At 34.6% G+C, this 15,511-nt stretch overlaps 1 protein-coding gene across 1 annotated transcript in view; it reads left to right on the top strand.

The window, feature by feature from the left end:
• The first annotated feature begins 9,300 nt into the window (after positions 1 to 9,300).
• LOC127839979 (uncharacterized) overlaps positions 9,301 to 15,511 on the top strand; it is a 10,334-nt gene continuing 4,123 nt past the window's right edge. Inside the window, exon 1 of the mRNA XM_052368369.1 lies at positions 9,301 to 9,415. Within this exon, the coding sequence (XP_052224329.1) occupies positions 9,301 to 9,415 (115 nt within the window). The remainder of the gene's footprint in view (positions 9,416 to 15,511) is intronic.

Raw genomic sequence — 15,511 nt, 5'->3', positions numbered from 1 at the left:
TTATGTATCACATATGTTAATTACTTTCTATTCAAGAAGTCATATTTGGCATTTTTCTAGGAAACCTTGTTATAATAGTATTCGGAATTGCTGTTGTCATTTGATTCAATTAAAATATCCTGGTCACTTTCTATATTATAAAAGCGAGGGTTGTTGTCGGCAGAATTGATATATATGTCGAATACAGAATAGTGTGTATTGCTTTGATCTCTGCAAAACAGTTCTTCATATGGTTGCTCTGGTCCATTCACACACGTCTGAGTGCCAATATTTGAAGTCGAGACCGTATTTAAAAATGGTTATACTTTTCTGAAAACAAAACTTGTCTATAATTGTACGCAATAATTCAATAAAACTATACGACAGTATTTACCTTTTGGCCTTACATCACCCATTTGTGGCGAGGTTGTTATTCATTTCTTATAAAGCGAATCTATCATATACTTGTCATGTCTTAAAATAGTGGCCGTTCATGATTATTCCTGGTCATATTCATAGGTTATTTCATTTAAATGAACAGCTAAGCTATTTTACATTGATATGGGATGATATAATGATACTGATTGCACAAAACTCTTTTTGTAATACAATGATGACATCTACTGCTCCGACATCGCACAGTAAACAAACTGCCAAACCGATACCTATGCCTTCAGCTGGAAATAAGGTTTAACGTTCAATAACTTAAGTGAAGTCAACCTCTATGTATATAACACTTATATTAAAGTCATGCAATACTCTCTTAGCCCAAAGATTGTTTCAATGGTATTGCTATAAATACCAATTCCATTTTGGTAACTGTATGACTATATAAGTATGTATTGCCAATATAAGTAAGATACTGATCTTAAAGGTCAATATAGTTCAATGTTGTTAATATAAATACACATGTTTTCTCTCATTGTATTCGATTACATTGGCTGAACATGTCTAAAGCATATTCATCGGTATCTTTGTTCTCTAAGAACGATGTTCATACACGGACACAACTTTAAGTTTAGTATTGGTGTCAATCCCGTTATGTATTGTGATACTCAGTACAGTTAACGATTATCAGTTCAATTTATTAGAGCTGTTTATTTTTAACAAAACCTGTCGTACTATACTTTGGCTCTGGTTTGAGAGGATTCTTAGAGGTGAAAGGTGTTTTCGAAGTACCTTCGAGGCATGCAGTTGGAAACATGCTAGGAAGGAACTTTTCCTGGTGATATGTTGAGGGGTACTACTTCCAGGACTAACAACAGCAGGGGTTAAACCATTTGAGGATAACTATCAGAAGTGGACCCTTAATTGGTTGATGGCATCGGCGTAATTTAACGCGTTGTGCTTATTGTAGAAAACGTTTCACTTCCTGTAAGTATAATGTAAGTCATTGCATAGATATCGGGTAGACGTTTCTTTAACACTCTGTGTGTATTTGATTTGTTTCCAATATCTGGGAGCTTCAGCCAAATTTCTGCAGCACGTTCAATTTGGCTCACACAGAGGATATCCACAGACTTCGAGTGACCAACGATTTTTCAAAAAGGGGGAGCTATAGGAGAGCGAGCGAGGAGAGAGAGAGCGAGCGAGCGAGCGAGCTAGAGATCGAGATCGGCGAGAGAGAGAGCGAGTAGAGCGAGCGATCTGAGCGAGCGAGCGAGCGAGCAGCGAGCGAGCGAGCGAGCGAGCGAGCGAGCGAGATAGTATCGAGCGAGCCAGCCAGCCAGCCAGCCAGCCGAGCAGCCAGCCAGCCAGCCAGCCAGCCAGCCAGCCAGCCAGCCAGCCAGCCAGCAGCCAGCCAGCCAGCCTAGCAGCCAAGCCAGCCAGCCAGCCAGCCAGGCCAGCCAGCCACGACCAGCCAGCCAGCCAGCCAGCCAGCCAGCAGCCAGCCAGCAGCCAGCAGCCAGCCAAGCCAGCCAGCAGCCAGCAGCCAGCCAGCCAGCCAGCGCAGCCAGCCAGCCAGCCAGCGAGCGAGCGAGCGAGGGAGCGAGCGAGCGAGCGAGCGAGGAGCGAGCGAGGCGAGCGAGCGAGAGCGAGAGAGCCAGCCAGCCAGCCAGCCAGCAGCCAGCCAGCAGCCAGCCAAGCCAGCCAGCCAGCAGCCAGCCAGCCAGCCAGCCAGCCAGCCAGCCATCCAGCAGCCAGCCAGAGCCAGCGATCAGCCAGCCAGCCAGCCAGCCAGCCAGCCAGCGAGCGAGCGAGCGAGGCGAGCGAGCGAGCGAGCGAGCGAGCGAGCGAGCGAGCGAGCGAGCGAGCGAGAGGAGCGAGCTAGCGAGCGAGCGAGCGAGCGAGCGAGCGAGCGAGCGACAGGGAGCGAGCGAGCGAGCGAGCGAGCGAGCGAGATCGAGCGAGCGAGCGAGCGAGCGAGCGAGAGAGCGAGGGAGCAGCCAGAGCCAACCAGAGAGAGCGAGCGAGAGCGAGAGAGAGAGAGAGCGCGCGAGAGAGCGAGCGAGCGCGGCGAGCGAGAGCGCAGCGAGCGAGCGCGAGAGCGCGCGAGAGCGAGGGAGCGAGCGAGCGAGCGAGCGCGCGAGCGAGCGAGCGCGCGAGCTCGCGCGCGCGCGCGCGAGCGCGCGAGCGCGCGCGCGCGCGCGCGCGCGCGCGCGCGCGCTCGCGCTCGCGCGAGAGAGCGAGAGCGAGAGCGGAGAGAGAGAGGCGCTCGCGAGGCGAGAGAGAGCGCGCGCGCGAGCGCTCGCGCGCTCGCGAGAGCGAGCGAGAGAGAGAGAGAGAGAGAGAGAGAGAGAGAGACGAGAGCGACGACGGCTACGACGACGACTACAACAACTTCTACGACGACGACGACGAAGACGACGACTACGGCTACGACGACGAAGACGACTACGACGACGACGACGACGACAAGACGACGACGACTAGGACGACGACAACGACGACTACGACGGGGACGACGACGACGACGACGACGACGACTACTTCGATTCGACTGACGAACGACTACACGCGACTACTACTACTACTACTACTACTAGACTACTACTACTACTACTACTTACTACTACTAGACTACTACTGACTACCACTACAACTCATACTACTACGTACTACTACTACGTACTTGCTGCTGCTACTTACTACAACTATTACTTCTACTACTACTAATACTTCTTCCGCCACTACTGCCTCTACTAGTACCGCTAATAATAACGTTACTACTACCGCTACTAAAACCGCTACTTCACACCTACCGCTGATACCGCTGCTTTTCGCGGCTGCCGCTGCTTTCGCGGCTGCCGCTGATGATAATTATTATGATAGTTATCATTTACAGCGTCATTTGACTTTGATAAACATAAACTTTATTATTCAAAATGTGTTGTCAAAAACATAAAAATATGTTAAAACTATGATTTGCATTGTTTTAATAAAGGCGCAATGTCGAAACGTTAATAAAAGAAGTAGAATCAGAGAAATAATATTATCAATAATAATAATACTAATCCTACTTTATATTATAATAATAATAATTAAAATAATAATGATAATGATTATAAAAGAGAAAACAATAATAATACGAATAATACTTGTTTTTGCGTTTATACATTTTTTTATCCGACTTAAGAAATTGTAAAAATTTCCCATGGGAAAAATCCTACTGGAAACAAAATTCACATTGGAAAAGAAATTCATTGGAAAAATATCATGGGTAAAAATTCCATCTACTTTGGCCAACAGAGCATGGTCTGGTTGGAACAATGACATGTCATGTACCAGCAATATCAGTCTCTCATTATGACAGCGTGTGTTTCCGAACAATTGCTGGATGCTTTTTTAGAGGAATAAATGATAATACAGTATATGTTACAAGATATATATATACAATTACACAATAATAACAATAAAATAAAATATAATATGATATATAACCTGATGATTTAAGAGAAGGACTGCATAAAATAGCCAAATAAGCAATGATACTATTTTTAACAAATCAAGTAAAACCCTTAGTTTAGAGTTTGTTTTCATTGAGAATTAAAACAAATATTGGTAGCAATCTAATAAGTAACGCTTACATAAAAACATACTGACGAATCAGGTAGAATGTTGATAACTGCATAGCTCAAACTTTCATTAAGAAAAAAAACAACAACAAACAAATACAACCGTTGTTGTCTGGTGATTAGGTCTTTATCGTCAGATTTTATATGATAAACAATATATTTCAACAAATATTTTTTCCAGTTTTAATAACAAGTATCTTTCCACTTGTTCCTAGATCCGCAGCATGTAAGGAAATATGAAAAAAACTTTTTGCTTCAGAAGCTTAAGATGTGCGTAATTGTTTTCTAAAGCAAAGTGTATGTGATTGTTTAAGACCAATTGTCACTCTAAAATCAGCAAGGACGCATGTAGTCATTTAAAAAACGATATATATTTCTTTTGACTCTAGAAAAACTATATCAATTCATATAAATATATTATATTGAAACTATTTAAGAACTTATTGTGTGATAATAGTTGTTTATAGCTGCATATGGAGTGATAGTTTTGTAACATGAAACTAAAACATAAAACAGAACTATCGGTTTGAAAACTGTTGTAATTTGTCAGTCACTATTAACAAAATGTCATTTTGAACTTGCCTTTCAAGCCAGCATATGGGACAAAGATCCGTAAAATTATAAAAGAATTTAAAAGTCTCTAGAATGTAAGTTCCTTTAGAAGGCCAGTATTTTAAGTAAATACTTTGTCACACACTGTATATCATAATTGCACTGTTACGATATATGCTAGTGGCAGTTGAAGATAATTCTTATTCCGGTATTCTGATTAGACTTTTCTTCTGATAACTCGTGTACATTATTATTCGCTTTTCTGCTCCAGTCATTCTTTCTCATAACAAAAAACAAAGTTGTTCAATGTATATTTTCCATTACGGCTATTCACGCGCCCAAGAGCAATTAAGATGCTAATTGCCTACGCAAAGAATCAAAACTCATCTAAGATTTATGTCCGGTGAATTTTCCCTTTGAGCACATGTTAGCAAGTATTCATAGTATACGTAATTTCCATTTTACAAACGTGTGCATGCACTGCAATGTGTCGAGTTTTATCTCGACTCAACTTAGAAAATATCACGATGCTTAATAATTCAATTTCACTAAAAATAACATAACACTTATAAAACTGAACTTGAATCTCTATCTAGATAATTGTTTCAATACTCATTTATAACGATCTTACAAACTGTTTTTTATTAAAAACCTTTAGTTTATGTTCTAATTACTCGAAAAGCAATTGCCTTGTACACACATGCAATCTGTTTTTTATTTCTTATGTTTAATTATTTTATTTTTTCATAAGAATACAAGCTTACTTAAAAAGCTCTGAAACGGCTTGATAAAAGCAAACTTATTTGCAAACACTGACTGCATATATGTTTTAATGAGCTATAATATAGCAATTAAAACTCAATGTCTCCTTAAGGGTCTTGAACAGCTTTCAAGCGAGCATGTGTTACTTTATTAATGGTTTCTCTTAGCAAATAGCTTGATACGAAGTGTTCGTTTGTTCTTACTATTTACCCGCAAAACCGGACTTTACAACTAATACTGGATATAATTATATTACTAAAGTAATGAGTTAACGAATTAATAAATGATTGAATTAATGAGTTAATGAATTAATGAATTAATGAATAAATGAATAAATGAATTAGTTAATTAATTAATAAATTAATGAACTTCGTTATTTATTTACATTTATTTATTTAATTTTTGTTTTATTCCTACTGTATTTATTTATCTATTTATTTATTCATTGTATATATTTCTAAAAGCCCTAGGAATTCTTCTTTATAAAATAAATATAGCTAAATATATATTTATTATTTCTGTTTTATGTACTTATTTATTAATTGTATATATTTTTTCTGTTTTATGTATTTATCTATTTTCTTATTTATTTATTTATTACAATTGTAAGTTTTTAATGTATTTATATGTTCCCATTTTTGATTATTGTATGTTCATGTTTGAAGATTATATCAGATATAAATAGAACGGAACGAGTTGATAAATGCTATAATCATGCGACTCAACCAAAACGAGGCTTTGAGCTTAATGATAAGAAATTAAATGTAACGATATGAACAAGAGTGTCTAAAGCCGTCGGATCGTGTCAGGTGACAAGTTTATATTGTCCTACAAATGAGGAAGTTAAATGTAAGTTGTAGTTTCAAGTGATTAAATCTCTTACGGCGTTACATCTATGTTTGTTTTAGATAAATTGTTAAGACATTAAGCGGAAACTATACTTAGGAAATTTAAACTGATTGTGTTATATACACTTATTTTATTATAAGAAACGTTTAAATATAAGAGTTAAACCTTAACATTGCTAAAAATAAATTATATCACAACCAAACATATCAGGTAGTATAAAACATAATTAAATTTGATAATAAGATAAAATGTATGACCAACTTAATATAAGGGATACTATGTTACTTCGTAAACGAACCCATCCCATATGTGTGTGCCGACCATCAACTCTACTTTATTGTGTTTATTCAGGTCGAGTTTCCAAAATGTGGTATGCATGTCGATCATATGTACACATATTACAAAAAGTAATATATTTCAAAAATGTAAGGAAGAATCACGTTATTGAGTTCCGTTATAAGATTTAGGAATATCGTGTGTATAGTAAATAGGTAACGAAACAAAACGTTTATCCAACCTACTGTCATATATATTTTGACGATGCTAGATTAAACAAAAACTATTGGCCGTATACATTTGAAACAATAAGGACCGGTCCAATAGAGTAAAACCAAAAATATCTGTATGCATATAACCGGCCTGTACATTATCAGTGAAATATTCAACTAGCTCCACATGGCGGAAGCAGACAACGACGTTTCAATATAGGTGACTGTTATTGTCTTTTACATGTTGTAAGCATAAATTCAATCCGAAATTTAAATTAACATTTAATATACACCGTTTATGAGTCCACAAATTAATGAAATTCAAGTTGAATTAAGAAACAAAATAACGAAGATAGCTTTTAAAACAAAACAAGTTTGCATCAATCATAATACACACATATTAATCAAACGAAGACACTGACTTAAAATGTTACAACTATGTAAAAACGTGATTGTTCAAGCGGTTTAGGATAACCGGAACATAAATCTTCGCGATCATACAGGTTAAAGTGAGTATATACAATCTAATTACATTTGTTTAAAGATAGAACGCTGATGAATACTAGAATACAAGTTCAGAATAAGTAGTACCATAAAATAAAGTCTTATAAAATTACAAATATGTATTTGGTGTCAGCAGAAAACTACATACTGTACACATCCCATGTACACTATTCAGAAAACCCAATTAGTATGTGCAGATTTGTTAGTACAACATATATACATAATTTTGGCAGTAGAACACATACGAATTGTTATCGGTACCGGTGTAAATATGTTCGTTATACATTCAATTGATCTAAACAATATTTGGTTAATTTTGCCGAATAAAGATTGGTAATTGAGCTTAGATAACAATCCTCGTTAAAACTCTTTTTTTAAGATTGCGATTATACAACGTTGATATAAAACTCGTATAAACTCGATATAATATTAATAATGGTAATCAAACTATGTAAAACAAACAATACAGGCGACCATAGAGGTGCCTCCTTGCGTTAAATTGACAAAACAGTAAGTCCAGTCCACAGATGTTTCAAGAACCGCAGCAAACGACACAAATAAAAGCGTACTCTTCTTAATAATATAATCACATTAAATAAGATCTTAATTTAAATGATGTCAGTATTTTTTTGCATTTAAACATGATACTTTTTTATTTTTCCATGAACATAGAGCCAAATAACCGTCGTAATACCACTTAAAAAGCTGAAATAATTCCAGAGAACCAATGTAAATACAATCTTGTTTGATTCGAACTTATGTTCGCATTAATGATATTGGTCAAACCCTATGCATCCCAACTCTAAATCGTTGTTTGTTAGCCGATAAGCTAGGAATAATTGAAAGGAAGGTCGACGTGGCGTAGTGGATATAATGTCCGCTTAGGTACCGGGAGGTCACGGGTTCAATCCCCAATTTGAGAGCGTTCTTTAAACCTCTATAAAGACACCAAGATCTTGCTCTATCCAGGGAACTGACTCGAGAGCTTTCAATAAACCAAAACTTTGTCGCAATCGAGCTAGGTTTAAAGTAAATCGAAAACAAATCTTAAATAATAATAATGCATTTTTCGGTAACAAATTGCTGGTCTGCATTTTTCTGAATTTCAGCTACTGTAGTTAATTGGTCTATAAACCAACGGCAAATACAACGAGATATGGCTGCTGATAAAAAATACCATTATTGACAACATGGCTTCGGATAAACCAGAATTAACGCTAACATTTTTAAGGTAAATTGTTTCGCGGTAATACCATAATTGCAATATTAAGAGTGTTACCATCTTCTTGCTTTATACGATACAGACCAACATATACAACCCAACACTTAATATAAAATCTCATATTGCTGCTGTCAAAATATTTCGTTAGTCCTACACTTGCCTTGCAGTCACTCTCTGCAAAAAAAATCATTGTGTTGTTTGAACCTCTTGCTGTTACACTGAAGGCATCACTCATATCTGGATGACCGTGTGTAGTCATGTGACGTGAACGAAAGCGTAAAGGTCAAAGAAAGATCATACAGAGGTGTACGCGAGTCTTGCCCACTGTACGTAATTATGTTATGAACTGTTGCTGCAACATTAAAACAAGGCAAAAATGTTCCTAAATTGTTATTAGAGAGCTGCCATAATTAAGTCATTTTCTTGGAAAAACTTGGTTTAAGGTCTGTATGTAAAGTGTCGACCCAGATTAGTACACAAAGGCTTATCAGGGACGACACTTTCCTCTCTTATAGCATTTTTCGTTTTAAGGAAGTCTCTTTTCAAAACAAAAATTCAGGAATCATATAAAAAAAAATTAAGTAAAGCTAACAATCAAAATTTTAGTTTTTATGACAGCAAATAAACAACGCTCTTGAAGTTTGACGTTACGGCATAAGCACAAAAGGGCTCTAAATCAAAATTAATGAAGGTTGATTTTGTCGATAAACAATGTTATTGCGAAAATAAATCCTCTCCATCTTCACTCCGGAAATAAAACTGAAGGTTCTTATTCGTTCATAAAGTGTTATTCAATTCAACACTTTATGTACGGAAGATACAAGTTTACTAGGAAGAAAATAATCAACGAAGCAATGGAATATTACGAGCGTATTTAACAATCATTCTGGAGTTAATATTTGTATTTGTAAACACTTGCTATAGAAGAATGGACATTGTCTACGATATGCCTGGGGTTTCGAAGTCTGGGTTTAATAGCCTGCGACCGCTATGTAAAGCAGCGTATAAAGGATTCCTACTGGCTTTTATTATCGGAGTTTTAGGTAAGTCAAATTGCATTATTGTTCAAAAATAAAGAAAATTCCTTAAAATAAATATGTGTTAGAATATACAATTTGTGACACTTAAAGGTTAGGGGAATATGTTAACAAATCCCTTTATTGCGATATAGAAACAATTTCGATCGCATTATAATTTCATATTAATCACAAAGAAGTGTTCATATCTTCATGTTGAAATATTTTATTTTTTTTCTATGCCGGCGTAACATTTGAGCTTGGGTCTATTTAACGCTTTTTTGTTTTGTTGATTTGGATTGTTGATTATCCATAAATAAACCGATATTTTAAACAGTTTTCTTATTCAATAGTTTTATTTCACCCGTTTGAACGCATTTATTTTCAGAACATGTGACTTTCTTTTAATTGTCATGTTGCCCGGATGTGAGCAAGTGCTGTTATTAAGAGTTGTCCGATTTTATTTATGATATCATTTATTTAACATATTTTATACTAATTAATGGTTGCATCACTTTCATTAAAACTGAAAATTTTCTTTGTGTCGGTATTCACTTTCGCACTTGTTCATTAGCTTGTTTTTTGTCTTTCCAAAATTATTAAGTATCCTTAAAGAATGTAACGTTTATCACATATTTCAATTTTTTAAATGCCTTCGTGTTAGTGTTTACATATTATGACATGCACATTAAAGTGAAATATTTGACAGTTTATTGATTGATTATATTGCTATAGGAGTATATTGTAGCTTAGTTATGTAAAAACAAGTGTGGTATCGATTCAAAATTTGAAATGCCTCGGCGGGAGTATTTCGTCAAGCTTTACTTTGCGGGGGTCCATTTGTACAGTCGACCGCATATACTCGCAGGCATTGTTCGCTTTATTCTTCCAAGTAGGACCAATAGTAAGGTTCTGGCGTTGGTACGTAAATTGCTTCCGATTAATCATTTTTATTAATATTGTGGCTATGTTACCTGTATTCCAAGTCAAAACGAACCATTGCATATGTGATTCGATAACACATTAATGGCTATCAATTGGTCCGCTTCCAGACTGATATGACTGAGCACGGTCGTTAATGAAGACTTAATTCCGGATTTTCGTAATTCCGTCTTGACAGAGTTTTCGTTCGTGCGGGACGCTTTTATACCTACTTCCGGTTTAAATATAAACAATTTGAAAATACTACTGCTGCATAATTTAATGTCACAAATTTAGCAGTGGAGTCAGTACATTTTCTGAAAAAAAAATTAATAAAGGACGAATATGTTAGATAACGCTGGGTTAGATAAAATAACCGGAAGAATTAGATTCCAACGTTTTACACACATTTTTGTTCCGACCACGTCTTAGACAATATCGTGCCTAACTCTGTCGACCGTAAGAATCTTCAAAATGAGAATTTACGTCATCGAAAGTTTTACAACAGCATGAAACAAGCAGCGTTAATGTGTACAGCCCCTCCAGAACTTTAAAAAAGTGTCTGTCATATATCATGATGAATTATAACATGAATAGGAACAAACAATTGTTATTTCAACAAATAAATATCTTGTTTGGAAGGAGGATATACCAACCTGCAATTATTTTGATATTGTCATATACTTGTGTTACCCACTTACAGTAAACAATGTTACATTAGTAAAGGAGTGATTTGTTGAATAAAAATATAGCTGATAATATTGTAGTCAATCAGAAAGCTTCCAACAGCCTAGCTGATGAGCTAGCTGCTTAATGACGCGGTTAAAACGTTTCTGGTTACCACTTGGACGACCCTGGTTCAATCCCCGGTTGAAGCACAGGAATTTTCAATTTACTATTATTAACAATTTACATGATAATTCGATATGGACTTATTGCTATTTCATTAATAAAATCGTGTTAATTAGACTCTTAAAAGGTGTAAATTCAAATTATGGTTACAAATCAATCTTATATATTGACAAACACCAAGTGAAATCCTTGCAATATTCTAATTCGACTCATTCCTTATAGTCTCCAATCTTTAATGACATGGGGAGTATATGGAATGACTAATGATTAGCTTTTTATAGAGGATGACCTAATGTATTTCAATTTTAATTTGCAATCTGCAATCGCTTAAAATTGGGACGGTTAAAATCTGCATTTGTGTAAGGGTTTACAGCATTTTGCAAGAATATAAAATACAAAGAACTGTTTTAATGTGTGCAAAGTTTTTTTTCTCTATAGAAAATTACATGCATACAAGAATTGCATATAGCAATATAAATTCCATATATTAGTCTGGCATTTTATATACAGAGTATTCATGTACAGCTTCATGATTACAACATAATATAATTATCTGCATATATTATTGTACAATTTTTATATTATTTGTATTTTAATAATCGTAAAATAACCTACCTTTTACATACACACAATTAAGTTTTGAATACAAATTTGTATTAGAGCATTTATCAATAACATGTTACACTTAAGAAAAGTAATTAGAGCATGCGGAATTAAATTGTGTAAAATAAACTTATAATGCAGATTTCACACAAAACTTTTTAAATAAATAATATTAATATTATGATCATCAGTAAGTATTTTAACAAACGGACCAGATCCACATTTCTTTCTTCTGCTTTAAAGGCGCCATTTGCACGTTTTTGTAATTGACAAAATAAAAAAAAATGTTCAGATTCGCAAATTCTCGATGTAATTATGATACTTGTGAGGAAACAGTAATACTGAACATATACCATTATATAAAAAATATCCATTATATGCATCTTTTGACCATTTAAAAACCAGAAATTTATAAAGCGTTGCAACGCGAAACGATTGCATAATTTGGAGAGTTATGCTGTTGTCGTTATATTTGTTGATGCTACGAGGATTGCTTAAATAAAGTATAAAGAATAAAATACATTACTCAGTGTATGAGCACGGATTGCCGAGTGATCTAAGCGAAATTCTTCGAGCCCCGTTGAAGGTTACCTTTTTCTTTCTTTAATTATATACTTTTTTTTCTGGAGCTTTTAATATCCAATGTTTACATTTATCAATATAACGCATTTTAATATCAAACTTCAATACAAGCCAAATTCTGTGAAAAGGCCCCTTAATTGTATTTTGTATATTTCAAACGTGTGTTTTCATACTATTTACCAAATCCATACTGTGTAGGACTAATTAATTTCCTCTGACAATAAAAAACATTACGTTAAATCTCTAGTCGCACTTTATGGATATCATTCATTTGTTATAACCTGACATTTAATATGAAAATGTGTGCTTGGTATACTTCTACGAATTACTCTCAACAACCAAATTTAATAATTTTGGCGGTAAATGGGGTGGTACAGAAAGAAATGCATAGTAATTTCTACTTCATTATTACAACAATGCTACATAGATAATTGGCAATAATGTTCATTTTGAAAATAAGACATCACTAGATTTCGTGAACTATTCTGTACTGGCGCCATCTGATATATTTCTTTAGTAAGATTTAACAAGAGTGCATGAACATTTTCCAGTCAATATTTAGGAATTCTGCGTTCCATTGTGTAATACTTACTGGAATGTCACAGTGTTGAATTAATTTTAATAAGTATTTTTATTCTTTAGGCTTTGTTAATATTGTGTTTATGTAAGTTGGATATCTAGGTCAATGAGGAATTTTTGTCAAAATTAGATATGTCTTCAAAATTTGCAATACTTTTATGTATTATGTAATTATCCTTGGTTCAATAGAACATTTAGTTTGTTCTCATGTCTATCCAAAGATTCGTTCAAAATATAACAATTTCTTTAATAATAATATGTCTCACAAAATTAATACCACTTTCCTATAGACTTGTAATCCAACTATTGCTAATGTTAATTTTAAAATTATAATTATAAAATAGAGGAATATCCAGAATATAATCACAATTTATTATTGGACACTTTTCACTGTACAATATATACGTTTTCAAGATGTTGAGCTAAATTTAATTGTTCAAGTGTAAAACATATATTTTCTGCAAACATTTGACCATTATTAAAATATGTATTAAAATTCATTAATGATGTTGAATAATATTTTCCACGCCTTACACTTATCTCTTAAGCTATGTTATATTCATGTTTTTTTCAAAAGAACATAGGTCTATCCTATTTAACCCACCTATGTTACATTCATTACAAATTACAGTTGAAAGTAGTATAAAAATTCCCCATTAACATCACTGTTTTCAAGTCTTATATACATAAAAATAACATTACTATGAGCTCATGACAATGGTAATTCATATTTTAACAAAGATAACTTTTTCAATTTTGAACAAATATCCATGTTTTGGTTGCTTATTAAAAAAAGTGAAATTAATGATACCTCCCCCAGATTTGCAATAATAAATTTAGATGTAATACATTATTCAATTTAAATACAATACAATTACGATTCTCTAACAAGCTACACTGTATATATGAAAAACAAACATTAAGGAGACACTCAGTCTAATAATTCATACAAAAAAATGCAAGCACATAAGATTTACTTGCTTTAATCATTAACAGGTAATTGCCTTAAGATTTACCGACTTGAAATGAAATCAGAATAAACACAATCATTACTGACTATAAATCATGAAATACCTAACAGCATAGGAAAAAATGTTGGGTACCAATTGAATAATAAAACAGGCACAGTTTTCAAAGCAGACAGTTATTATCAGAGTCTCTAAACGTTTACTGATGAACAATTGAGGGTCGCATAATCATATAACGAGGCAGAATTAAAATACAAAATATATACTAATTTATATCGTTGCATGCGTAAATTTAAATTAAATTATCAGTAAATAATATGATTACAGCGAGCTAATGTGCAGAACGGGTTTTCGTTTGATTTGTTTACTTTTTTACCCGATACCGTCCCGAAACGAACAGCAACTCTTCTTCGCCTAAGTGACGAAAAGATCCTACTACTGCGGATATGTAAGGTTACTAGTTTAGTTTAAGATGTTAGTGTTAGAAGGACAAAGCAAAGATATTGGTATGGTTCCAATAACCAAATTTCCGTTTCTGGATCATTAAAACAATTTAGCAAAAACACATTATAAATACTGAGTATCTAAAAATGATTGTTCTTAAGAAATGTCGGAGGGACATATTATTGTCGTGTACGACCATTCCTTGTGTCGGAATGTATTGCCAAATATAACGATGACTGATGCAGTTTGGTTCTCCAAACATGGATGAATGAAAGGAAATTTGAAGTGAGGTATGAGGAATCTGAAAACTGATCAACGTGTTTCGTGTATGGCAAAACAGGTTATCGTTTTAAAAAAATATGTCAACAGTTTAGGTTGTCAAGAAGACGTCGTGTGTTTGACAAAAATGTTTTAGTCCTTTCGGAAACATAACAATGAGGGCGCTTTCGAAGTATAAGCTTAAACTTAACCGTATTTATGTTGGGTAAATGAAACTGATAAACGACGATCGAACGAACAATGCATGATCTAGGTATTTTCTTATTTTGTTTAGTATTAGTGTTGTTATTTTTTTCAGAGGCCGATTTTATAGGAAACCCATCTAGCAGTGGTATGACGGGTACATAACATGTCGACAACACGGTCAGAACATGTTGAACTGGTTGATGCCGATGGATAGTGTGTCTAATCTACAAATAGCATATCCCCTTTGGGTCAACGGATTCGAAGCGCGAGGTGAGTAAACAACAAAAGTATACATAGTTCGCTATATGTAAAGATACAACATGTCAAATGATTATAATAATATATAATTAAGTGGGTGAAGCAATGTATAATGAGTTAGGTATACCAAACAAGTGAATTGATATTTAACATGAATGATCAGCTAATTGGTTATACCTAGGGAAATGCTTATATACATTTTAGGGCTCACCTTTGACCTACATTCCATACACAAAAACAAACAATTTGCAGGAGTTTACGGTTCATTCGCAGTATAATATAACTTAAGAAAAATTCATTAAAGGACTGGTTATAATCGCTCTGTTATTTGTTTTACTAAAAATACACTTTGCTTATTATGTAAAATAGTTATAAATAAATGCATTTGTCGACGTAAAACTAATTATTATATTGTGTTGTAAGCGTATAGTAGATTTATATTTTTTCCTGT

Source organism: Dreissena polymorpha, chromosome 7 (assembly GCF_020536995.1).
Source record: "Dreissena polymorpha isolate Duluth1 chromosome 7, UMN_Dpol_1.0, whole genome shotgun sequence".
Taxonomy (NCBI): Eukaryota; Metazoa; Mollusca; class Bivalvia; order Myida; family Dreissenidae; genus Dreissena; species Dreissena polymorpha.
Note: the sequence above shows the minus strand (reverse complement) of the source record. Positions and strands in the feature narration are given on the sequence as shown.